Genomic DNA, 26,564 nt, shown 5'->3' on the forward strand with positions numbered 1-26,564 from the left:
AATAGGCAGCGGTGGCATAGCTCCAGTTATAAGAACCCAAGAAGGACCTGTTGGATCAGGCCAATGGCCCACCCAGTTCAGCATCCTGTTCTCCCAGTGGCCAACTAGATGACCGTGGGCAGCCTGCAAGTTGGACAGGAGTGCAACAGCACTTTTCCCACCTGCTATTCCCAGCAATTGGTATTCAGAGGCATAATGAGACGTGGGTGGCGCTGTGATCTAAACCACTGAGCCTCTTGGGCTTGCCAGTGGGAAGGTTGGTGGTTCAAATCCCCATGACAGAGTGAGCTCCGGTTGCTCTGTCCCAGCTCCTGCCAACCTAGCAGTTCGAAAGCACACCAGCGCAAGTAGATAAATAGGTACCACCGCGACGGGAAGGTAAACAGTGTTTCCATGTGCTCTGGCACTCATCACGGTGTCCCGTTGCGCTGGAAGCAGTTTAGTCCTGCTGGCTACATGACCCAGAAAAGCTTTCTGTGGACAAACACTGGCTCCCTCGGCCTGAAGCGAGATGAGTGCCACAACAACACAATCGCCTTTAACTGGACTTAACCATCCAGCGTTCTTTTACCTTTTTTATCTATTCAGAGGCCTACTGGCCTTCTGTGAATGTATTGTTGTTAATTATCTATCATTGCTTTGCCCCATACATTGCATAATTTCTTTCTAAATACTGATTTAACTGTGTTTCTGTTTTTCGGCTCCCCTTCCTTTGAGTGTTGCTCCCATAGAAAACACCAGTAAGATCAGGGTGCAGTTATATTATTTTTCTAAACCCCCTGTTTTTACTCGAAATGCTAAATGCATGTCTGTGAGGTAAGAGTCATACCTGGCTTCTAACAAGTTGTGTTTTCCATGCCCGAAATAGAACATTAAACTAATTGCGTGCATTTGTATTGCAGTAACACTAATATTGCCATAATTAAACCGCCAGCTGTGTTCATCTGTTGCAAACCTGTTTCCTCTTGACACAGTTCAAACCAATCAGCTTCCCTTTCTGCTTCTCGTTAATTGGAAAGATGGCTTGAATCATATATTGCCAGCTGTGGCTGCTCACACACCATTCCCACTAAGGTTTGATACAAAGCAAGCCATTTTGAAGGACCCAGCAACCTGGTTGCTTGCCACAGTAGATTCACCCTATTACTATTGCTTTTAATCTATGACCCTCCCCTGCAGTGCTAGAAACTCAGATATATAAGCTAGGCAACAAATGGATCCTTAAACCAGGGTTGCAGCCACCAAAACAGAATGCCTAGTTGCCATTTTTGGGCCAGATGGCTCAAAGGTCATATTTTTAATACGACTTTTGGGTTCCTGAAATTCATTCTGATTGTGTAGATGAAATATAACCAGGGCCGGATTTAGGTTTGATGAGGCCCTAAGCTACTGAAGGTAATGGGGCCTTTTATATGTGATATTTTAGAGAGCAGGCTAGCAGGCCGTTACTTACATCCTAGGAGCCTACACAACACAAATCACTGTTGCTGTATGAAGGTTTTATTTTATTTGTTTTTTATCTTATATTTTGAAAATGTACATCAAGGGTTTTTTCCCTTTAATTTTTTTGCCCCCCCCCCCCCAAGAGAGTGGGGCCCTAAGCTATAGCTTGTTTAGCTTATATGTCAATCTGGCACTGAATATAACAGATTTTTACAAGGTAAAGGACCCCTGGACGGTTAAGTCCAGTCAAAGGCGACTATGGAGTTGTGGCACACATCTCGCTTTCAGGCCGAGGGAGCCGGCGTTTGTCCACAGACAGCTTTCCGGGTCATGTGGCCAACAAGACAAACAGCTTCTGGCGCAATGGGATACTGTGACAGAAACCAGAGCGCATGGAAACCCCATTTACCTTCCCACCAGAGTGGTACCTTTTTATCTACTTGCGCTGGTGTGCTTTCGAACTGCTAGGTTGGCAGGAGCTGGGACAGAGCAACAGGAGCTCACCCCGTTCGAATTGGAACCGCTGACCTTCTGATCAGCAAGCCCAAGAGGCTCAGTGGTTTAAACAACAGCGCCACCCACTTCCCTTATTTCTACAGGATGTGTTGCTAGTGTGTGACAACACTCAAGGTCCTGGGATCCCCAGGCACACACCTCCAGGTGGTGGCGGCATCAGCCGCCATCTTGGTGCCCAGGCATCTTCACTTGGTCACAAGTGAAATGCTCCTGGCACCTGGCAAATTTCGAACACGATGTGGGCATAACTTCAAAGATCCCCTACAGTGGCATTTCTGTATGGATTTTCTGTTGTCTGGAAGCTCCAGCTATGAGCTCCCTCTCAATTCCTCCACAATTGCTAAAGGGTAGCCATGATAAGCTCAGTTCATTGCTAAAGCCTCCCAGTGACCACAGATTAATCAGCTCTATCAAATGTTAACCATGATCTGGTTAAACAAAAATGGCTCAGTGCTGTTCGTAAGGAAAAGAAGAACTGGGTTTCCATGTTTCTTTGAAATGTCGTTGAATTACTGTCTCATCACCAAATAATTCAGAAATGCACCAGTCAGTGTTGATACAGCTAAAAGTGATTGTCGGCATTCACCTTTCTCTAGCTAAACAGAGAGGGAACTGTGGGTGGGATTCAGTTTGATTTCATAATTCTGCTGGCACAGTGGTTCTTCATACTTCTCTTTGGCCTGGGTCTCCCCGCCCCCCCCAGTTGGCATTTTTTGGGGGGAGGGCTCCAGTAGAACCATATAACAGCCAGGAGGAGGGGGGACGGACTGTTCCATATAATCATTAATTTGATTTGAATCAATTTTAAAATGAAATGATTTTGGAATGCTGTGTTACTTTTATTGTTGTTAGCCGCTCTGAGCCCGGCTTCGGCTGGGGAGGGTGGGATATATTTTTTTAAAAAATATTTTTATTTTTACAAGCCAAAATGCTTGCCGTAAGAGAACAAATTGTCAGCATTCACATATAAAGTATTTTTTTACCAAATATGGACTGTTACTTTAACAGAAAATCTGGACTTTGAAGCAGAAATGTAGAAGCAGAGACATTTTCAGTGTTCCCACCCAACTGAGAAAGACTTTGTGTTTTTCTGGCCATGTGAAAACTTTTGCTTTCATACTAGGAGATAAATTGTGACAGCAACAAATAGCAGTGCAGATATCCTGGACGGTTTTTGAAGCTTGAAATAAACATGATAGAATGTTATTTGTGATTGGGTTTTGGTGCAGTTTCAGGAATAGCCAGGTCTTTGGCATATTTCAATGAGCCAGATGTGTTTAGAGTTGCCGCCTTGATCATTTAAAGTTCAAAGCAGATCCGAGTGCAAGATTGCCGTCAATTAAAATCTCTGCATTTTGGACGCAGGCAGGCTGGAAAGACATTTCCTCGCAATCGTAGCGAGCCGGAGATGGAAACGAAGGAGGACCTGAGAAGAAAACTCCATCAAGCCAAGAAAGAGAAACTGGATATAACTGCTAAACATAATGCAGAAGTAAGTACTTCTTGATCATGCAAAATCTTTGTGTATACAATGGCCTCATCTTGTCTTGTGGCCTGGCATATGTTGGTGTGGTCCTAGGCTCTACCTGTCTTACGTCAACATTTAGGAGTGCTTCTTAAGATACGGGAATTCAAATGCTGCTTTGTTTTATGACGAAACAAATGAAATTATTGACTTTATAACATGAAAGTCCAGTTCTAGTGGAGAAGTAGCTCAGTAATTTGCATTTTGTCCAGTATGACACCTGGTGTTCATTGGAGAGTGATCAGTCCCTCAGGAGGGACTGTGAAAGGAGGGAGTTTATATTGTCACTCAAAATTTTCTTTGCCTTTGTCCTTTCCCACTAACTCGGCTTCTTTCTTAGCAAGGAAAAGTCACATGTATCTACTTCTCCTTTCTTAGGTGCATTCTGCATAGGGAGAAAACATTATTTTTATTTGATTTTGATTGGTCAAATACTACCACAGCTTGCCTGTGTGTATTCTGTCCCAGCTGAGGGATGATGCTCTGCCCTTATGAACAAAAGCCAAATTGATCTAAAAAATTAAGAAGGACCAAAATAAGAAGAAAAAGAAAGGAAAAAAGGCAAGGGAGAAAAAAGGAGAAGAAAATAGATATAAAAGCCCACTATCACAATTATATCTCATCCTTTCTCCATATACAATGGTACCTCGGGTTACAGACGCTTCAGGTTACAGACTCCACTAACCCAGAAATAGTGTTTCAGGTTAAGAACTTTGCTTCAGGATGAGAACAGAAATCGTGCAGCGGCGGCGGTGCATCAGCTAAAGTGGTGCATCAAGTTAAGAACAGTTTCAGGTTAAGCACGGAACTCCAGAATGAATTAAGTTCTTAACCCGAGGTACCACTGTACAGAAAAGTAGACCCTCCCAGCTCTTACCTGAGAGCTCCTGTTTCTTCCCCAAGTCTTCCACACAAGGAAGATCCTTTCTCCCTTGTCTCCCACACAGAGCCCTTCATCACCCACCTCCCTGTGTATGTCCTCATCAAGACAGAGGATTTTTAAAAGTAAAAAAAAAAAAATTAATTATTAAGACCAGAATTATCCATTTCCAGTCCAATTCAGTGAATTCTTTCCAAGGAGATTCCATCCGATCTTAATATCAAAGTTCTGCCTTCCACGTTTTCCACTTCTTTCTCACATTGGTCATCAGCTGCCGAGAAGCTATTGTAAAATAGTTTCCAAATATGACTTTAGCCATTTGCTTCTTGAAATATGGCACCCATTATCAATGGTGGTTACCTAGGGCATTCCTTTTGCAGCTATCCAACTACGAAAGCCAGATTGCCAAGTTGCGAGCCGAGGTAGAGAAAGGCGAGGCTGTTCGACAAAGCCTGGAGTATGAGCTGGCTTTTGCAAGGAAAGAAGTTGGTATAGAACGGTATTCCTCAGAAGGCAAGTTGTGTGAAGCCGACATGCAAATAGAACAGCTTCAAGGTAAGATTTGCGTCATCCTACTCAAAAATGAATGGTCCTAAAACACAGCCTTAGTAGTCTAAACTGATACGCTGCCTTGATTCCACTGACCACACCTTTCTTTACCTTCTGCAAACCCCACTACCCAACGTAAATAAAAAGATGAACACCTGCATTCTCAATTTCTTTCTTTCACTGCTCACCATTTTTCTGTTCCTATGTGATCAGTTTAGATTCTTTGCTATCCTAGTCTTTAAAAAAAAGTTGTAGTCCCCTTTCCCCAAAACGTAAGTGTTAATGAAATTCATCTATCCTTCATCTTTAATTATGGGATTAAAATTCTGTTCACATTCATAGTTCAGAAGCTGCGAAAATGCCACCAATAAACGCTTTAGATTCAAATCTGACATGTGATCTGCTTTGCTTTGTATACGTACACCAAATCACACCAATCACTGCATTCTAAAAAGCATGTCTTTTAGAACGGATTTTCTTTTAAAAATGACTTTCCTTTTGAGTCACCTTGTCATATTTTGAACAAAAACTTTCTTTGGGGAAATATACAAGTGGAAGGCTTTTGGCTTTCTGCACCTTTCTTTTCCACTGGCTATTGAATAAACCCAAATCATCATTCAGTTTCTGAATTAGAAGCCATTGGTACTGAATCCAGACTATCTGGCTTCTTCGTTTTCTCCTGGGTAGTGGTTTAATTAATGCTTTTTCTCTCCGGTTGCTTAGAGATTTCTTTCTTTCTTTCTTTCTTTCTTTCTTTCTTTCTTTGATTGCTTTGGGTTGGTGCTATAATTTCTGCTCTGCGATATGTTCAGACATGCTGTCTGAAAGGTTCGCGTGTGGACTTCTTTTTTCTTTGTTTTTCTCAGAAAGGTGTTTGGGTTGTGACATTTGATTTAGTGTTTTCCCTCTCGATTTACACTTTGTTTCGCTCCCCGCAAAAGCTCCCTTTCTTTGCCTATTTTTAAATGAATGGAACTGTCGTTCTAGTCTTTGTGGTCTGAAATTGTGTTCATCCACACGCTTGCAATTGCAGTACCCCGTGGCAACAGTAGAATCTGTGTGCCTGAAAGGAATCATAATTACAGGTTTCAGCGGATCACAGTCGCTTGAAAATTTACTACCTTGGACAAAACGTCACCTTTTTTTATTGCCAGCTCCTGCTTTGTCTTCAGATTAAAGGATTTGTTTATTTCCCATCTGGTCTTCAAAGTCTGAGACACCAAGAATCTGTCTGAGTTTCAACTGATGTAGCTTTCTCTAGCCTGGGATCGTCTAGATCAGCAGTTCTCAACCTGTGGGTCCCCAGATGTTGTTGGACTACAACTCCCATCATCCCTGAGCTCTGGCCTTGCTAGCTAGGGATGATGGGAGTTGTAGTCTAACAACATCTGGGGACCCACAGATTGAGAACCGCTGATCTAGATGATGTTAGACACTGGCTCCCATCAGTGCCAGCTGGCATGGCCAGGAATTATTGAAATTGTAGTTCAGTGACTTCTGGAGGATACTGTGGGAATGTTCAGGGAGGCAGGAGAGGATATATTGTTTATTAATATCCTTCCCAACTTGCGCTAGCAGTTCTATAACTTATCAGAGTTTTACATTCCCCTTTTTAACGCACAGCAGGTAACTTGTTGCAGGCTTGTTTTAAGCCTCTCAATATTAGGTTCCTGGTAAAGGTAAAGGACCCCTGACCATTAAGTACATTCACGGACAACTCTGGGGTTGTGTTCATCTCGCTTTATTGGCCTAGGGAGCCGGCGTACAGCTTCCGGGTCATGCGGCCAGCATGACTAAGCTGCTTCTGGCAAACCAGAGCAGTGCACAGAAACACCATTTACCTTTCCGCCAGAGTGGTACCTATTTATCTACTTGCACTTTGACGTGCTTTTGAACTCCCTCTTAAAATAATAAACACCCCACAGTCTTGTGTAAAGTATATAAAATAAGCTTACTCACATCATCAGTTCACTGTTGGATCCCTGAAGGCAGACTGAGTTACAAAGTATATCCATATACTGGATAATCCCAGTGTCCTCTGTTGACTGGAAGCCAACAGAGCAACTCTAGCTAAAAAGCTGCTTTGACAACGGAGGAGGACAAAGAGAGGAAGTCAAAGAGAGAGGGTGTGCTGTGTGCCTTGTCCTTTTGTTACCTGGGCAGGTAAGGTCACACCCACCTTTAGTCACATGCAAAGGAAGTACCATATTTTTCCGTGTATAAGACTAGGTTTATTAACAAAACAAAACAAAAAAGTTTTAAAACTTTTGCTGGTTTTAATTATGTTTCAGCAGTGCTTTTAAGTTGAACTAGCCCACAGCCTTGTTTCTCTTCCCATTAGCAACAATCAGAGCTTTGCAGCACAAGTTGAATGAGACAGAGAGAACCTATCGCATAGCTAAACATCAGTGGGACGAAGACCAGCAACGACTCATCAACGACATCTCTGAAAAAGAACTCATCATTGATACTTGCAACAGTGAATATGAATTCCTTTTGAAGGAGAAGGCTAAACTGGACAGTATTTTGAAGGTATGCATTTATTCACACTTTGAGTATTGGGACCCACCTCTACATAGCTCCATCCTTATTTCAGACATCGTGATATATCGGTATATCGCAGTGTTTAGCTGGTGATATATCGCAATGTTGAAAACCAGATATCGCTCTGCCCTAATTGGGAGAATCTGGAACAATGTACTGTCTTCTTCTTATCAACCTGTGTTTCTTCCAAAGAGCATAGGGTGGCATTTATGCCCTTCCCTTTCCTTTTAACTCTGTGTGGGTGGTAGGTTTTTCTGATGATGACTTGTTAAACTTCCTCCATCCCATGTACATGAAAATGAACAGGTATACAGAAAGTTGGCATAGCAAAACATGCACAAGTTAGAACTCTTTGTACAGGGCTTCTACTGATGCCGATCAATGGGTGAATCCTGACCAGTTCCTCTAAAAATGTTTGTGCCTAGTGGGAGCCTTGTTGAAATCAAGGTTCAGCGGCTCTAAGGCAGGGGTCAGCAACATGCGGCCCATGGGCTGGATGCGGCCCACAAAGGCTGTTTTACTGGCCCACGAGCCTCCCCCAAACTGAGCCACCCGCTTGGTGAGTCCCCGGCACGCTGCACTAAACCGGCGCAGTGCAGCACAGGGACTTGCTGAGCAGGCCGGAAATTGCTTCTGCACATGCGCAGATACTGAAAATCGCATCTGCACATGGCCAGACGCCGAAAGTCGCTTCTGCGCAGGTGCGATTTTCGGCGTTTGGGCATGCAGAGAAGCAGTTTCTGGCACCACGGACATGTGCAGATGTGATTTCCAGCATCGCGCTGCACCAGTCCGGCTCACGGATGATTTTCGTGGGATTGATCCGGCCCATGGCTGGCAAACCTTGCCTACCCCTGCTCTAAGGATGTATTCTCCAGCTCAAAAGCTGTTTAACGTTAAGGAACATTCTGCAATCTGCCACATAACAGCATATGCGGTGTTTTACCAAAGCTGCAAGGTGCGGCTTGCTAGGCATGCAGTTAGTTGTCTGCATTTCAATAATGTAATTTTCTCAGAGCAGAAACATTCTGCCTCTTCATATTGATTCTTCTTCTGCTGCTGCTTTTATACAAGTTTACTAGAACAAACCCTGAAAAGCAAGGCACCATAAATCATGTGCATGGATTTCAGAAGGCTTTGACCGCAGCGTAAGGCAAGCAAGTGGTTCTGCCTCATAGCTGGTTGTAGAAGGGAAAGCACCTACCTGCTGTTGCTATGGGCGATCAGGGGTCAGCAAACCAAGGACTGTAGGCTGTATCAGGCCCAATTGCTCTCTGGATCCAGCCCACAGACGGACTTGGAATTGCTGCTTGGATCGGTGTGATCGTTCGGGCTGCACCATTATAATTTTTTGCAATTTTTTTCCGGGCACCATTTCCGCCCCCCCCCCACCGCAGTGGTGCCTCCTCCTGGCTTCTCCCTGCCCTGCGGAGGAGGGGAGCTGGGCTTTGATTGGTGCCAGCAGCCAGCCAATCCGAAGCCTCGCCGCCTGTGCGCTGAGGTGCGGCCAAGACTCGTCACCCACCTGCCAGCGTCTCCGTCCATGGCTGCGCTGTGGGCATCATGGCGGGTGCGTTGCAGGGCTTCAGCTGGAGCTTGGCATGCCTGCTGGCCCCACGCCTGGTGCCCGGTAAAGCTGGCTAGAAAGGAGAGGCACTGCAACCACCGCCGGCTCCCAACTGCAGGCAGAGCGGCGGAGGAAGTAGGAAACCAGGGGGACGGGTGGAACTGGGGAAGAGAGAGAAGGCCCCCTCTGCTATGTGTGTGTGTGCGCAGTCTGGCCCGTCACAAGATCTGATGGGTGGTGAACCAGCCCCCTCCTAAAAAAGTTTGCTGACCCCTGCTCTTGATCCTAGCATTTATGTGGGAACTTAGGGCACTGAGATGTTGATGGGTTGCAGCTGCAAAGGCCATAAATCATGCCCGGGAGGATTTGAAAGGATAAGTGACAAGCCTTGGACTTGCAAACCTTCTCCTCCGCTATTCCCTCCAACGAGGGAAGAAGAGAAGAGTCTTAAACCTCTAGTTAATAGCCAGCCATAGTTCCTTGCCTCATCTGAATACAATAAACTATGGTTTGCTCCAACGGGAGTTTGCCTGCAAATCAGGACCTGAAAGCCAGGTCATACTGTCATTTGAGATTCCGGTTTGCAGGCAAGGATGTTTTGAGTAAACCATCACTTGTAGTATTTAGTTACAATGGCTTTCTGCTTACTAGAAGTGGAAGTTAATTTTCTTCTCCCCTCCAAGAAAGAGGAAGAAGAGCTGCTGAGCTAGATAATTCTCTGTTGCTCTTCCAAGCCGTGGTTTGAAGGCTCCTCGGCATGTGACTAACATATTTGATGCAAAGACCCATTCACTCATTCAGCCTCCTGAATTTGTAATGAGTGAAGGAAGATAGTCTTGGGGGAATGACCTCTCTCTCCTAATAACATTAGAGAACTGGAATCAAATGCATGTGGCCTTATTTCTAACTGATATTATTAGTTTCAGGGTTGTGATGCATGGTACCTATGTTTTAATTAAATAAAAGTTAAACTTTATCCATACAAAGGAGACTTTGGAGCACCACCAGAAGCAGAGGAGCATAATAGAGGCAGAGATCAGGGAGGAGGCAGCAAAGGAATTTAGGTCTCAGGCAGATCGATGGAAAGCAGAAAGAAATGAACTCCAGTTTCTGTTGCAGGTATTCCTGGTCATGTTCAGCAATGCTACTTTTAGCCGTACTAATGTCTATATGTGATGAACTAAACCTAGCATGCATTTACAGTGGCACCTTGGTTGCCAAACTTAATCCGTTTCGGAAGTCTGTTCCAAAACCAAAGCGTTCCAAAACCAAGGCGCACTTTCCTATAGAAAGGAATGCAAAGTGGATTGATCTGTTCCAGACTTTTAAAAACAACCCCTAAAACAGCAATTTAACGTGAATTTTACTGTCTAACAAGACCATTGATCCATAAAATGAAAGCAATAATGTACTGTACTATAAAATAAATAAATAAAACAGTATTCTAGATGATTAATTTTTATTTTTTTTAAATCTTACCTGCACTGATGATAGTCATTGTTTGGATGGGGTTTTTTATCCATTTCCACAGTCACACAATCAATCGATCAATCAATCAATCAATAGCTGAACTGGGATTCACACAGCCACAAAAACAAATTAACTGAAAAAACCTCAACACAAAAAATGCAAAATAAATAGTAAAACAAAAGCACCAAATATGAGCTCCAAAAATCACCTTGGAACACTGCAGTCAGAAACGGAAGGCTTGAATTACAATGGGGGGTGGTGCAAATTGGCAGCGCAACAGGAAACACAAGAGGACTCAAAACAGTCGGCTTCAAAAAAAAGTTCGAAAACCGGAACACCTACTTCTAATTTTGCAGTGTTCGGGTTTAGAGTTGTTTGTGAACTAAGCTGTTCAAAAACCGAGGTACCACTGTAATTCTTTAAGCGCACTGGATAACATACTTAAACTTATTATTACTGTTAGTCTGAGCCCTTCAGGGACAGTTGGAAATGGAAATGGAAAGCAGATGTCTTTTTGGACTTGCAATGAGAGAGTTCTTAAAAGTTGCTACCCGCCCCCCCCTTTTCCTACAGATATTGCCCTACATGCTCCCATGTTTCCAATACCTTTCAGATCTAGATGTCAGAGTTCGTGAACACTCTGTGACGTTGACCAGGTTTTCTTCTATTTATTTTGACATTTTCCTACTCTGCCCTGTGGTGCAACTATGAATGCTGGTGGGGGTTTTTTTTTTGGGGGGGGGGGTGTTGTCAGATTTAACTATGCATTAAAATAAGGCAAGATGTGGCCTGGCAAGCTTTTGGTGTTGCGTGTTTTGTGGCTGCTCTGCAAAACACTTGCCTTCCGTTGTCCACAAAAAATCGAACTGCAGAAGATCTGATCCTTTTAGCCTTGCCTTTCAAAACAGATTTCAGTCATGGCATGCAAATGCTTGCTAGAGAATCACCGAAAATCAGGTTGGGAGGCTGGAGCCAGGGTTGCTGCTTTTTATTGTGGCTTTTTGCGCATGAGCCGTGTGCTCTTGTGCACAGCCTCTCCTGGTTCCCAACTGGGAGAAACAAACATACTCGGAAGCCACAATTAAGCTTGGCTTCCTGTGACCCCCCAACCCAGGATTGTGGTGAGTCGCTCCCTAACAAGCCCGGATTTTTAAACTGATAGCAGATCGCCGTTTCCTGGCTTGTTAGTGAGCAAGAAACCACAATCCCAGAAGCTTAATTGTGGCTTCCGAGTTTGTTTCTCCTGCTTGCATCAAGGGAGGAGGAAGGAGCCAGGAGTGATTGACCAGTCTGCTGCATGTCCACGATAAACCACAATAAGCCAGCAACCCTGATTTATTGTCACATGCAAATGTGGCCAGTGCCTGGTAGCAGACAGAAAGGCAGCCTTGGACCAGAAACCGTTTGAAGAGTTGTCCTTTAGAAATAAGGAGAATTAACCATGCTTTTAAGTCGCTCCTTCCACCTGCGGTGTTCATCTGCCTAGTATCCTCTTATCAAAGGAAGACCAGAGGTTCTGTAAAAAATGCAACAGCATCATCTTGTGGCCAGAAACACAGCATACCACAGTAGATTTTTAAATTTTTAACACCTGGGTCTGCAGTTCATTGAAGCCCACATAGTTTGGGTCTATTCTGTTTTCCTTCCGCGGAACCTGTGGTGATAAAATGTTTAATTCCAGCTACTTGAATTGGGTCGTGGAAAAATTAAAAATCCTCAAGTCTCCCTTGGTATTTCAACTTCAAACTTAGTTGTACCGTTTGAGTGTGAATGAGTCGATTTGGGGGCTGCTCCCCTCCTCCCTCTTGGGTAGGCAAACTAAGGCCCAGGGGCCGGATCTGGCCCAATCGCCTTCTAAATCTGGCCTGCGGACGGTCTGGGAATCAATGTGTTTTTACATGAGTAGAATGTGTGCTTTTATTGAAAATGCATCTCTGGGTTATTTGTGGGGTATAGGAATTCGTTCATTTCTCCCCCCCAAAAATATATATATATAGTCCGCCCCCCCCCCCACAAGGTCTGAGGGACAGTGGATCCTGCTGAAAAAGTTTGCTGACCCCTGCTCTGTATGGATGAGATCCAACGTAGCATAACTCATGCAATAAGGTTTCTTCTTCCTCTCTTCCCCATGTGCTCTTGAGTTTGGTGAACTATTTAGGGCAAATGACTGATCCACTCTTATTTTGTGTGTACAGTCGCACCTTGGTTCTCGACTGCCTTGGTACTTGTCCGTTTTGGCTCCTGAACCAATCTCAGAAGTGTTCCAGTTTGCGAACGTTTTTTGGAAGCCGAACGTCCGATGCGGCTTCCGATTGAGTGCAGGAAGCTCTTGCAGCCCATCGGGAGCCGCGCCTTGGTTTTCAAACATTTTCAGAAGTCGAATGGACTTCCGGAACTGATTCCTTTTGAGAACCAAGGTATGACTGTATAAGATGATTTTGTACAGAAACAAAACAAAATACCAATCCCACAGAACCTAGAAGGCCAAGGTCCTAAATCAGTTTTTCCCAAACTTGGCCCTCCAGATGTTTTGGGACTACAAATCCCATCATCCCTGCCCACTGGTCTTGCTAGCTAGGTATGATGGAAGTTGTAGTCCAGAAAGAAGCTGGAGACCCAATTTTGGGAAGCACTGCTCTAGATAATCGGTCCTCCTTCTAAGCTTACTGTAGTATATAGTTCATTAACCTTGTGATGTACAAGAAACGGCCTAAAGAGGAAGCCTATTCGTTAGCTTAGTTACGAGGGGAGATGGCTCTGATTCTTTAGAGACAGCTTTTCCAAGGCACAGATGGCAGGTGGGTGCTGATTTATGCTTCCTCGGGAACTGAAAACGGCGGCTCTGTTTATGTTTCTGAAGTACAGTTTATTTATATAATGCTGAGAAGCAGATATGGACAATGGATTGAAATTATCTTCTCCATCTGCTGCTCAAAACTTTGCACATTAGGAATTGCTGGGCTGGTGCCTGCTTCTCTCGAAATGCCTCCTACATTAGGGGATATATACGTGGTACAGATTTGAAAAGGAGCTGGTTGAATTGGCTCTGCACCGTTTCTGAATTCCCTGGATGTGCCGTCTTGCTCTCGACCTATGCAAAAGTGGTGGTTATGATTTTTATTACAGCCTGACACATTTGAATCTTTCCTTGCTCTATCGATGTACTGTATAATGTTCCATTTGCTGCTGCTCCCCCCCCCTTTGTTTTGTAAAATGGAACTATTTTAAAATTTTGTCGCTAACCACTTTGGCCATCTTTTTGATAAAACAGAAAGGCGGGTTCAAAAACTGTGTTGTTGTTTTTAGAAACAGATGGCAGGCTTGTGCTGTCTTATTATTTCTGCATCTTTCATGGAGTTCAAACCAGGTGCCTAAATTAACAATGGATGACCCTTCTGACAGCTGCTGTGTGCCTGCCCAACAGCATCCAATAGGAAAAACCAGAAATTAGTTTTATTGCATGGTTGGAAATCATGTCTGGCTTTAAAAAATAATATTGGGCATGGTATGTGTGTAAGAGAGAGAGAGAGAGAAATATTTACCAGAACCGTAGCAAGGGCTGGTAATTTTATTCCTTATTTCCCCCAGCTGATGAAAATTGCCCTTCCATGCTGAAAATCCATTGGCACTAACTGTGTGTCAGGGGTGCATGCAGGAACCAGGCACTGTGACCAACAAGACTTTGCAGGACTGGGGCCTTCCTAAGTTTGTTCTGAAGAGCCAAGGCGTGGCCTCACAGGTGAGGCCGATTGGTAGCTCACAGCACCTGGTGGCAAGAGCTGGGAAGGGGTATAAGGTCAGCATTTCTCTTCAGCTCTTTGCCACAGCAACACGTTCCCTGCCTTGCTGCGTTTGGCGTCTTGCTTTCTGATCCTTGAACCTTGGCTTCTTGCTTCCTTCTTGATCCTTGGACCCTTGACTTCTTGCTTCCTGACCCTCGGATCCTTGGCATCTTGACTCCTGGCTTCTGGACCCCCATTCCTGCTCGCACCCCACCATCTTGCACCCGGTCCTGACGACCCCTGCCAGGACTTTGATTGCCAGTGAAGCGGACTGTGACACTGGGAATGTTCAGGGAGGTGGGAGAGGGTATATTATTTAATGATATCCTTTCTAACTTGCGTTGGCAAGTTCTATATCTCAGCAGAGTTTAAACATTCCTCTTTAAATGCACCGCGGTTTGCTTGTTGCAGGCTCATCTGAATCTCTCTCTATAGGATTCCTGGTAAGATCCCTTCTTGTCCCTCTTAAAAAGAATAGACACAACAATATAATTAAAGTACATATAAAAGTAGTTTACTCACATTCATTCAGTTCACAGTTGGATCCCTGAAGGCAGACTTAGGTTACAAACGTATATATATACATGTGGAACTATCCCATAAGAGAGTTAGTTCCTAAGTGACACCGACTGAGCAGTCTCTTCTCCTAAAACGCAGAAAAGCCAAATGGAGAAGAGGAGCAAAAGGAGGTATTCTCACCTGCCCAGATTAGGCCACGCCCACATCTAGTCACATGCAGAGAAAGTTTGTCCCAGCTCGGGAGGAAACGGGAAGTTTTCTCCTGGCTCAGTGATGGCCAAACTTGGCCCTCCAGCTGTTTTTGGACTACAACTCCCATCATCCCTAGCTAACAGGACCAGTGGTCTGGGATGATGAGAACTGTAGTCCCAAAATAGCTGGAGGGCCAAGTTTGGCCATCACTGTCCTGGCTGGTACAAAGCATCCCCTAGCATGCCCATTCTAGGATTGTTTTACTTGTAAGTAAGTAAGACTTGATTTAAATCATTATTTTACAGAAAGACTCAATATTTACAACCAGATGAAGGTTGCATTTTTGGAACAATGTTTCCAAAGTAGTTTTTGCAGTTAAATCAGGGTGTCGTCTGTTTTGGTTCTGGGCAGCTGTCAGAATGGAGTGCTCTGAGAATCCAAGAAGAGCCTCTATTTGTTCCTAGAACTAAGATATCCTGTTAGTGTAGGAAGCAGGGGTCAATCTTTCTGCACTGGTGTGTCACGCTGACAATAGTGACGGGATCAGGAGGCCAAGTTGTCGTAAGAGCTCAGGGTGCATGCTTTTTTCTCGAGTGCGTTCTTTTAACACATTGGCTCTGGAGGGTTTTTTTCCTTTTCCTTGGCTGTGACCCTGCAGCAACCTTTTCCTTGAGCCGACTTGAGTCTGAAGCAGTACTGCAGGGGAAACTAAACGGGTAGCTGTAAATGCCGCCTTAAGTACCCTGATCTCCACCACGAAGTCTTATCAGCCCAACGAGCTAATTATATGTGTTTTCCTCCCCCGCACAGAGGAGCTAAAACAAGACCAACACATTTAGAAATTAATGATGGAGAAAGCAGAGAAAGCATCGTATTGGGCAGTTAAGCAGCCGCGATAAATACATGCCCCGCGGAAGTTGTTTTCTACGAGTGTGCTGAGCACACAGCCAAACTGATAACCAATGCACAATATTCTCTCTGCTAAATTGATTGTAAAACGTTGCAGGAAGAACAGCAGCAAATCTGCAGATCTAGCCTTTTGAGTATTTTGCTCATGGGAAAAAGCCTTTTTGGATTCTTTTTAAAATATATACCTTATATATAATTTTTATTAAATCTTTCAAATACTTTCACAAAAACCTTTAAATCAAATCATTACGTTATTACGTAAGCTGACTTCTCACCCTTGCTTCCACAGTGTTTTTTTTACTTCTGCAATGTATTATTGCCAATAGTTTCTCTATTACAATTACTGTGTCGTTTTTCTATCGCTGCTTTTGCCTGAATCCTGACCATGATTTCATTTGACTGTATTTTTTTTTAAAGCCACAAAAGGCCTCCATTCTTCTATCTAAAAATTCATCATTTTATAGCTTTTTTAGATTCTGACGTAGTAGTGTTTGTAAATCTTTTTTTCTACTTTGGGAGGGGTTTCAGTTGAAGCGTTTTGTATTAGCCCCGCCGTCTTCGTTCTCTTGCTCCCGCAGCTGTTGCTTTTAAAAGGCTCAGAAAAGTAGCAGGTGATGCGAATGATTTGGCGGAAGCGAGGCCTAAATACAAATGCCCAAATTCTAATTTGCAAGGCTTTGCAGGTTGACCTCTCATCTGCTGTAAAGGCACACTCTCCGGAAAGGAAGCTGTGCAATGTGTTTTTTGCAGTGGTTTTGCAGTGGTCCCTTGTTTCTCAAATGCCTTGGTACTCCAAACACTGCAAACCTGGAAGTAAGCGTTCCGGTTTACAAACTTTTTTCAGAAGCCGAACATGCTCCGTTTTGAGTGTTACGCTTCCGTTTTGAGTGTTATACTAAGGTCTGTCTGTTTTTGCTATTTATTTTGCATTTTTGTTTTTGCGGCTCTTTTTTGTGTGACTGTGTGGAAACCAGATGGATAGCGTTGGCTTAGGATTGGGGACCTCCAGGTTCAGATCCCGCCCCCCCCCCCAGCCATGAAGCTCACTAGGTAGTGTTGGGCCAGCCATTACTGCAACTGTAAACTCAGGACCGCAATACCTAAAGGACCGCCTCGCCCCCATATGAACTCACCCGGACCCTGAGATCATATTCTGAGACCCTTCTTCCTGTGCTGGCTCCTTGTAAGGTCTGGAGGGTGGCACACAAGAACAGGGCCTTCTCTGCAGTGGCTCCCCACGAAAATGTTCCTCTTTAACCAGGTCTTGGGCCGAATAATATTCTGCAGCCTTTTAAATTTGACTGTGGGAAGGGAGGGTTATAGTTTTGCTGTTTCGTTTTATGTACTTGTCTATCTTGTATTTTATTCTTTGAACTGCCCTGAGATCTTACGATGAGGGCGGTACTATGGTCCTTCCGGTTGCGGACGGGATCCATTCTGGAGCTCCGGTCGGATCCCGAGGTTTCCGCAACTGGAGGGGACGGCTTCTGCGCACGCACACATGGTGGTAGAGCGCTTCTGCACATGCGCTTGCGGCAAAAACCCGGAAATATACTTCCGGGTTTGCTGCTCACGTATCCTGAAGTTTACGTAAGTGGAGGGATACAACTGTATTTAAATTTTATAAAAACAAGCAAATCAACCTAATGTACCTCAGTGGGAACCATAAACTCCGCATGGAGGTCTGTGGAGGGTAAGGTGGGGTATAAATAATAAGGAATTTATGTATTGCAGGTGGAGAAAAAGAATACTCAAGCACATTGCTCCTTACATAGACATGTAAACCAGTTTAGAAGTATGACCTTGAAGCACTTAAAATTAACATGTCTTTGAATCACTGGGCAACTCTGCCAAACACTTCAGTCCCAAATTCTTATAAGCCTTACTGGTTGCATGCAGTGCTATTCTGCTAGAAAAAGAGGTGCTGGAACTTGTCATGAGCACCTTCCTTATTCAATGGTGCCCACCTGAGAGGGGCCGGAACTAATAAAAAAAAGCTCCAGTTCCATGGAACAGTCTTCCGGATAACTGTGACTAGGACCACAGCCTTAGGACAAGGAAGATGGGGCTTTGGGATGGGTGTGACGCTTGACTGCGTGGTTACTGACGGTAGGGGTCTGAAATGTTCAGGGAACCCCAAAGCAGGCCTTCTCTTTGGTCCTTAGCACTAAGGGGGTCGGGGACACAGGTGGGACTGTGGGTTAAACCACAGAGCCTAGGACTTGCCGATCAGAAGGTCGGCGGTTCAAATTCCCGCGACGGGGTGAGCTCCCGTTGCTCGGTCCCTGCTCCTGCCAACCTAGCAGTTCGAAAGCACGTCAAAGTGCAAGTAGATAAATAGGTACCGCTCCAGCGGGGAAGGTAAACGGCGTTTCCATGCGCTGCTCTGGTTTGCCAGAAGTGGCTTAGTCATGCTGGCCACATGACCCAGAAAAGCTGTACACCGGCTCCCTCGGCCAGTAAAGCGAGATGAGCGCCGCAACCCCAGAGCTGGCCATGACTGGACCTAATGGTCAGGGGTCCCTTTACTAAGGGGGTCATCTTCTTTTGACTTCTCTGCTTGTGGTTCAAGCAATAACCACCCCCCTCTCCCTCTGTTCTATCAGGACAGCAACAGCGCAATGCAGAGTCTTCACCAGAAAATGCAAGACATGGAGATGCAACACAACAGCTGCGCCGAAGGGCTGAGGCAGCAGGCCAGTGAACTCGACTTCAGCGCCGAGCGAGAGGCCCGGCTTAAGAAAGAGCTTGAGGCAAGTGTCTCTCCCCCCCCCCCCCCCCGCTCCGGTTCTCGGAAGACCTTTGGTGTTGGGGACTGACAGCTTGCCAGAACATATGGGAAGGTGTCTGTCGGACCATTGCCCTATCCGGCTCAGTACTGTATGCACCATGGGTAGGCAAAATAAGGCCCAGGGGCCGGATCCGGCCCAATCGCCTTCTAAATTCGGCCTGCGGATGGCCTTGGAACATAGCATTTACCTTTTTTAAAGGGAAATTCCCTTATTCTGAATAGGATTCCTCACAAGAAAAGGGAAAAGTTGACAGCTATGTCTGGGAATCAGCGTGTTTTTACATGAGAAGAATGTGTCCTTTTATTTAAAATGCACCTCTGGGTTATTTGTGGGGCATAGGAATTCGTTCATTCGCTCCCCCCCCCCCCCAAAAAAAGAGTCTGGCCCCCTACAAGGTCTGAGGGACAGTGGACTGGCCCCCTGCTGAACAAATTTTGCCCTGGTCTACACCAACCGGCAGCCCTCCAGGATCTCAATATGGGTTATCCCGTGTATCGTCCAAACCCGGTTTGAAGTCCCTACCATGGTATCGGTTTCATAACTGGCAGTATATCGCAAATCACGACGTCTGGGTGCGTGTTCTGTGCAAAAATTGCAATGTGGGAAAACCGTGAAGCCGGCCAAGGCCTCTGCATAACTCCATACTTACTTCGAACATCATGCTGTGTCTATATATTGCGACGTTTAGCTGGTGATATGCCGTATTTTTCGCTCTGTAAGATGCACCAGTCCACAAGACGCACCTAGTTTTTGGAGGAGGAAAACAAGAAAAAAATTATTCTGAATCTCAGAAGCCAGAACAGCAAGCGGGATCGCTATGCAGTGAAAGCAGCACTGCTGTTCTGGCTTCCGGGATAGCTGCGCAGCCTGCATTCGCTCCATAAGACGCGCACACATTTCCCCTTACTTTTTAGGAGGGAAAAAGTGAGTCTTATAGAGCAAAAATTACTATATATTGCAGTGTTGGAAACCAGATGTTGCCCAGCCCTATGTGTAAGTGGAGTGTGTGTAAACAGCTGCCACTCCAGTGTGGGGACCTCCAGATGTTGTTGGACTCCAGTTCCCATCAGCCCCAAGCAGCTTGGACAGTGGTCAAGGATGTTGCGGTGTTGTAGTCCAGCAACTTCTGCAAGGCCACAGGTGAGCTATCTCACCCATCTTTTTAATTGAAGAAAAAAACCTATGTTTATAATTCTTCAGGGCTGGGAGATGTTGGGCATTGAATAGAAGCCTCACTTTCCCCCCAAATTCCAAAGTGTGGCTTATACTCGCCACCTTACGGTATGCAGCCAGGAACAGGGAGGAATGGAGTGGCTTATATTTGGAGTTTATTCTCTCTCTTTTTTTCTCTCCCCCCTTCAATTTTAAAGGTGTGGCTTATATTCGGGTGTGGCTTATATTCGGGCCAATACGGTACATTTTTTTTTTTTTAAAGGCCCACTGTTCTGTGATATAGGCTACCCCTTTCTGCCAATATTTTTTTTAAAAAAGGTGCAAGCAGATGTTGCAGCAACAAATTGTCGTTTTCAATGTAGGGTTGTCTTTAAATCCCTAAATGGGCAGCTTTGTAGTCTGAGGTGATGGCGAAGTAGATGAAACAGAAGGCACCGTGTTTGTGAAAAGTGGTGGAAACAGTTGCCGGAATCGCTTTCTAAACTCCTTTTTTATTATTTAAAAATATAGCAGTTTGAGAGATACTTAAGCAGAGCACATGTCGACCAGCTGCTATAAGGAAGATTTGTGGTGTTCCTTTGGTGCCCTCTGGTGGGTGTAGAAAGGAAATGTCACTGGTTGGAAAGTAATGGTGATTTCAAGAGAACATAAGATAATATTGGCTGGAAGCCTCTCATCCTTTCCTCCAGTGTGGCCTTGTGGGATGATTGCAGGAAGTCCCACATGGAGGGCATGAAGGCAGTAGCTTTCCTGTACTCTTTCCTGAACTGTTTGCCCTTCAGCAGCTGGTTTCTGAGTTTGGAGGTTCACGTATTACTTTTTTCTATTTGTTAAACCTTCCCACCCACCCCCCATTTTGTCTAAAGACAAACCAAAAACAGAGCAGTTTGCAAGCAGCAAAATCTCAATTGCAAGTGCAATAGTAAATTCAAGTTTCCAGTAAAACACAGAATAACAAAACAGAGAAATCTTGTTAACTGGCTTCTTACTTGACCAAAAAGAAAAGTCTGCTTATTTAAAAAATACAGAGAGGCTTTCTTCTGCGCACAGGGTTTCATGTAGCCATTTTCCTTCATGTTTTTTCATGGCATCCTTAAGGTAAAGGTAAAGGTACCCCTGCCCGTACAGGCCAGTCTTGCCAGACTCTGGGGTTGTGCGCCCATCTCACTTAAGAGGCCAGGGGCCAGCGCTGTCCGGAGACACTTCCGGGTCACGTGGCCAGCGTGACATCGCTGCTCTGGCGAGCCAGAGCCGCACACGGAAACGCCGTTTACCTTCCCGCTGGTAAGCGGTCCCTATTTATCTACTTGCACCCGGAGGTGCTTTCGAACTGCTAGGTTGGCAGGCGCTGGGACCGAGCAGCGGGAGCGCACCCCGCCGCAGGGATTCGAACCGCCGACCTTTCGATTGGCAAGTCCTAGGTGCTGAGGCTTTAACCCACAGCGCCACCTGCGTCCCACCATGGCATCCTTACAAGATACTTAAACTATGCCGGAAGTGATAAATGCAAAGCTTAAGGAAGCTTTGTACTGGCAGGAGTAAAATAAGAAGTAAGCCTAAGAAAAGTTCATTTTCTTCCCTTCACCCTCTTTTTGTGTGTGGTAGAGCCACAAGATTTGCTGTTGCAGCTCACTCCCTGGTACAGTGGTACCTCAGGTTATATACGCTTCAGGTTACAGACTCCACTAACCCAGAAATAGTGCTTCAGGTTAAGAACTTTGCTTCAAGATGAGAACAGAAATTGTGCTCTGGCGGCAGCAGGAGGCCCCATTAGCTAAAGTGGTCTTCAGGTTAAGAACAGTTTCAGGTGAAGTACAGACCTCCGGAATGAATTAAGTACTTAACCTGAGGTACCACTGTATATCCAAGGCCTGAAATCTCAGAGAGCCACTGTTGGCCCAGGGGAACAGTAGATGGACCAGTTGTCTTGCTCGGTATAACCTTCTTCCTGATTTGCGGACTCGATAGTGTAGTTTCGCTTAAAAGAATAACGAAGATGTTACATGGGTTCTGGGGGGGAGAACCCAACCTTGCGGCAGTGAACTTCTTGCCTGGTGCAGTGGGACTTCGCTCCCCCTTGTCTACAGTTCCCTGTGCACCCCCAGAACCTGCTCTGAGGGGTCCTCCCAATGCTATGGTGCAGATTTTGAGAGTCCTTGAATGCTATAAGAGGAAGGAGATGGAAGCCCCGTTGTGTGCGCAGATGTTCGTTGTTCTAGTGCACAGTTTTGGATTCAACCCTCTGCCTTGTAACTTGAATTCTTCTACTCAATGACCCGAGTCAATGACTCAATCCAGAGACCGTTGTCTGTGTCCCATTGAAATCACCAGGGCTTAGTTTTGCCCCTGCTAAATTGCCTTGTTGGCTAACAGCATGAAACTTGATGAGATTTCTACAGATTGAGGTCATATTTAATCCAGTATCCTTTGCTCTATTGGTAAGCATCCATAATTTAACTATCACCTTTTAAATCACAAGTAGTCTCCAGTGGTACCTCGGGTTAAGAACTTAATTCGCTCTGGAGGTCCGTTCTTAACCTGAAACTGTTCTTAACCTGAGGCACCGCTTTAGCTAAAGGGGCCTCCCAGTGCCGCTGCACTGCCAGAGCACGATTTCTGTTCTCACCCTGAAACAAAGTTCTTAACCCGAGGTACTATTTCTGGGTTAGCGGAGTCTGTAACCTGAAGTGTTTGTAACCCGAGGTACCACTGTACAGTCATACCTCGGGTTACAGATGCTTTGGGTTGCCCGTTTTTGGGCTGTGCACCACGCCGAACCCGGAAGTACCGGAACAGGTTACTTCTGGGTTTTGGCGCTCGCGCATACGCGAAAACACTAAATCGCAACCTGCCCATGCACAGACACGGCGCTGCGGGTTGCGAACATCCCTCCTGCACTGATCACGTTCGCAACCCAAGCGTCCACTGTATTGGATTGTAGCTCTTTTATGCTTTGGTAGAGGTCTTGATAGAACAATCATTTGGAGTTTCGGACACCCTTTTCCGCTTAAATGCTCCTTTGCACCTTTTAACCAGAAGATGGCCAATATGCTATTTTATTTATTAGTGTAAGACCAGGCATTCACAGGACCCATGATTGTTTTGTAGCATACTTTCGCCTTAATTTCTTTCTTCTTTTTTTTTTTTAGCCTTGTCACGCTTTGGTCTGAAAATGCAAAAAGTGTAAAACAGAATGCAAAATGTAAATTAAGAGTGCCCTAAAACGGGATGAGGAAAGTATGTTGAGAACATTAGTGGGTGGAGAAAGATGGACCTATGGTTTTTGCTGAAACCAAATTTTGGGGTGGTTCAATTTCGTGACTCAAGGGGCTATCAGTTCAATTAGCTTATGATCTATAGCACCTTCTGCAATCTAATTCCCTGCCCCGAAGGTTTGGGCTATAGCTCTCACTATTCTTTTCTGTTGGCCAAGCTGGCTGAGACTGATGGGATTTGGAGTCCTCCAACATCTGGGGGAAGACTGGTCTGTGACATGGTCTATCAGCTGCTGAGCTTATTTAAGCAATGTGTGCTATAAATAGACACATCCCTCCAGCCTCCCTCAGGATTTTTCTATATTGATGTTAGCACGCGCTGTCAGATCTGTTGGATAAACAAATTCTGGGTTGCTTACATAAGCCAGCAGGCCTGGTGCTTTGCCGGTGGTCCTGAAGACCTTATATATAAGACTTTATTTCTTTACCATTGACGCCCCTGAAACCTTGACTGTGCCAGTTGGGTCTTTGGTGATATCCTTCATTGTTGATTGTGCTCTGATATGCAGCAAATGTGTCTCTGCGTCATGTGACTTCAGAGAAACCATAGAGAAATCAGAAATTGATATTTCCCAACTTTGTAAAGAATCAGGAACAGACTCTTAAGCTGTACTGTGGAGACGTGGATTCCTGGTCAAATGATGAAGGCTTTCATTTAATAAGTTTTTTATTGATATTTATACAAGAGTATTCAAGGCTGTTTAACATCTAACCATTTCCTCGTTCTTAATAGTTTATTAAAGTCTTCACGAATTGACTGATATACTTAAGATTAAAGCCAAGTGAATACAGTCAAGAAGGAATGGAAGTGCTTGAATGATTATTTAGAAAGACAAGGTTTCACGCACTGTATTTTTCACTCTATAAGATGCACCAGACCACAAGACGCACCTAGTTTTTGGAGGAGGAAAACAAGAAAAAAACCATGCTAAATCCCAGAAGCCAGAACAGCAAGAGGGATCGCTGCGCAGTGAAAGCAGTGATCCCTCTTGCTGTTCTGGCTTCTGGGATAGCTGCGCAGCCTGCATTCGCTCCATAAGACGCATACACATTTTCCCTTACTTTTTAGGAGGGAAAAAGTGAGTCTTATAGAGCAAAAAATATGGTATTTGTATGCTGCCCATCTAACTTGGTTTCCGCAGCCACTCTGGGCGGCATCCAACTAATTATAAAACCACAGTAAAATACCAAAACTTTCCCATATGCAGCTGCCTTCAGATGTCTTCTAAAAGTTGTGTGGTTTTTTATTTCTTGGACATCTGATGGGAGGGCGTTCCACAGGGCGGGTGCCACCACCGAGAAGGCCCTCTGCCTGGTTCCCTGTTGCTTCATTTCTGACACTAAGGGAACCACCAGAAGGCCCTTGGAACCGGACCCCCATGTCCGGGCTGAACGATGGGGGTGGAGACGCTCCTTCAGGCATCCTGGGCTAAAGCTGTTTAGAGCTTTGAAGGTCAGCACCAATGTTTTGAATTGTGTTCGCAAACACACAACGTTGCAATCTATCCAAGAAGCACTTGAGAGAGATTTCCAGGGTGTTTGCGTCTTTAACCAGCTTGAAATTTCTGTTTTTAGGCAGCTACATTGAGAATAAAGAAACTGGAAGAAAACGTCGAGGCAGAGAGAGCGGCACATCTGGAATCAAAATTTAATTCTGAAATAATCCAGGTACATCTGTGATAGCCGTTAGGTGGAGCGGACTAACGCAGCCTGAGCTACGTCTCACCTGAATATTTATCCCAGTAGTTTTATTAACAAGATGTGGTATTAAGGGCAAACATGGTAGTTTTATGCTGTGGATGGCTTCACAGAGCTGTCATTTGCTGCTGTACCAGTTTGGCATCCCAGCTTTGGCACAGGGTGCTGTCACAGTACCACAGACCTCAGAGATGCTCCAGGACAACAGTTATTCCTTCTGAAATCAAACCTTTATTTCCCTTTCTCTGATCATGATTTGGGGGTTGTCAACAGTCTATATTGGAATGGCCAACTTCTTACAAAATTAAAAACTGGCAGTGATCTACCCCCGTTTTTGGTGCGTTCAGGTCAAAGTTCTTTTTTTTGGGAAGGAAAGCCCCATTTTTGGGAGGTTCAGGGCAAAGTTGTTCAGCATTTTCTAAGGGAGGAGGGAAAAGCAGCCCCACTGAGTAAAGCCTGTCTTCCATTCTGCAGATCGTGCAACAATGGAGGGCGGGGTGAGGGGGCAGGGCCGAATTCTGTTTGAAAGGGACCCAGCGATCAACCATGATCTACCAAAGCCTACCGGGGATCTACCAGTAGATCACGATCGACCTGCTGGGCATCCCTGGTCTATACGATTGCACTCTCTTTCTCTCCTGTGCCTCCGTTCTCCAGCATAAATTTGCCCTTCCCTTCTCCTGCCACGTATAATTTGCTGCAATATCTCCACTGACAACAGCCATGTTAATGCTAGCAAGCATTGATCCTGACCCAATGCCAGTTTCAAACAATGATTTCAATTTCTGAGTAAAAAAAAAATAAACACTGGTTAGTGCTGACCATGGTTAAAGTGAGCACAGAACCATGGTTAAGGGGAGGAAAAATTCATTCTAAGTGCATTCAATGGAATGTGTTTGGAAATTCTTTTCTGACCTTCAAACTATTGGAACGAAGATCTCAAGCATCCTGCTCACTCAGGAAGATGGCATGCTCCTGTTTTAATTCTTTGCATATTCAGATGAACCCTTGGGCATGACAGTTAAATGTAACCAGGGTTTGCTCTTGACCTAACCATGGTTAAGGAATGAATAAGCACACGTTCTCTCATCTTAAGTGTATTAAAAGCCCAACAGTACTGATAGTTATTGTCTTCCCTAAAAATTAACGTGCTGTAGAGCAAGAAAACACAGCCCTCCTTGGAGTGTTGATTGATGGATTCTTATTACGTTGCAGTTAAGAATTCGAGACCTTGAAGGGGCTTTGCAGGTGGAGAAGGCCAGCCAAGCAGAAGCGCTTTCGGACTTGGAAATGATCAAAGGCAAATTTAGAGAGGTGGAAAATGCCTATGACAGAGAGAAGCGCAACGCTCATGAGAGCGTCGAGAAACTCAATAGGTAGGTCTCTCATTTCCCGATTCAGAATTTGTATTTATTTGTTGCTTTGTATGATGGACTAATCGTTCATATTATATAGGACAGAGCTCAGCATTTCCTTACTTTTAACACAGGTGTTAGGAAACCTTGGCCCTCTAGATGTCGCTGAGCTACAACTCCCATAATCCCTGGTCATTGGCCAGGCTTGCTGGGACTGATGGGAGTTGTAGTTCAGCAACATTTAGAGGGTAAAAATTTCCACCTATCGGTTTAGCCGGTTAACGTGATGTAGTGGATGTAGATGTGAGACTCTTGATAGATAATTCTGAGGGAATGCAGCCCTCGATGGGAAAAAGGTTTCCTAGGTATGTGTGA

General features: G+C 44.9%; 1 protein-coding gene across 4 annotated transcripts in view; it reads left to right on the plus strand.

Moving 5' to 3' along the window:
* The window catches only part of CCDC171 (coiled-coil domain containing 171), a 216,156-nt gene that overhangs the window by 2,902 nt on the left and 186,690 nt on the right, over window positions 1-26,564 (plus strand). Inside the window, exons 3-9 of one of the 4 annotated variants that reach the window (XM_083718393.1) lie at window positions 3,325-3,451; window positions 4,745-4,919; window positions 7,255-7,445; window positions 10,012-10,143; window positions 18,503-18,653; window positions 24,716-24,804; window positions 26,050-26,210. In XM_083718393.1, coding sequence (XP_083574519.1) covers window positions 3,325-3,451; window positions 4,745-4,919; window positions 7,255-7,445; window positions 10,012-10,143; window positions 18,503-18,653; window positions 24,716-24,804; window positions 26,050-26,210 — 1,026 coding nt within the window. Of the gene's footprint in view, window positions 1-3,320; window positions 3,452-4,744; window positions 4,920-7,254; window positions 7,446-10,011; window positions 10,144-18,502; window positions 18,654-24,715; window positions 24,805-26,049; window positions 26,211-26,564 lie in introns of all 4 variants that reach the window. The other 3 variants (XM_083718392.1, XM_083718395.1, XM_083718394.1) reach the window with 3 other exon arrangements.

This window comes from Podarcis gaigeae (genome assembly GCF_964106915.1).
Source record: "Podarcis gaigeae genome assembly, chromosome: 17".
Classification (NCBI taxonomy): Eukaryota; Metazoa; Chordata; class Lepidosauria; order Squamata; family Lacertidae; genus Podarcis; species Podarcis gaigeae.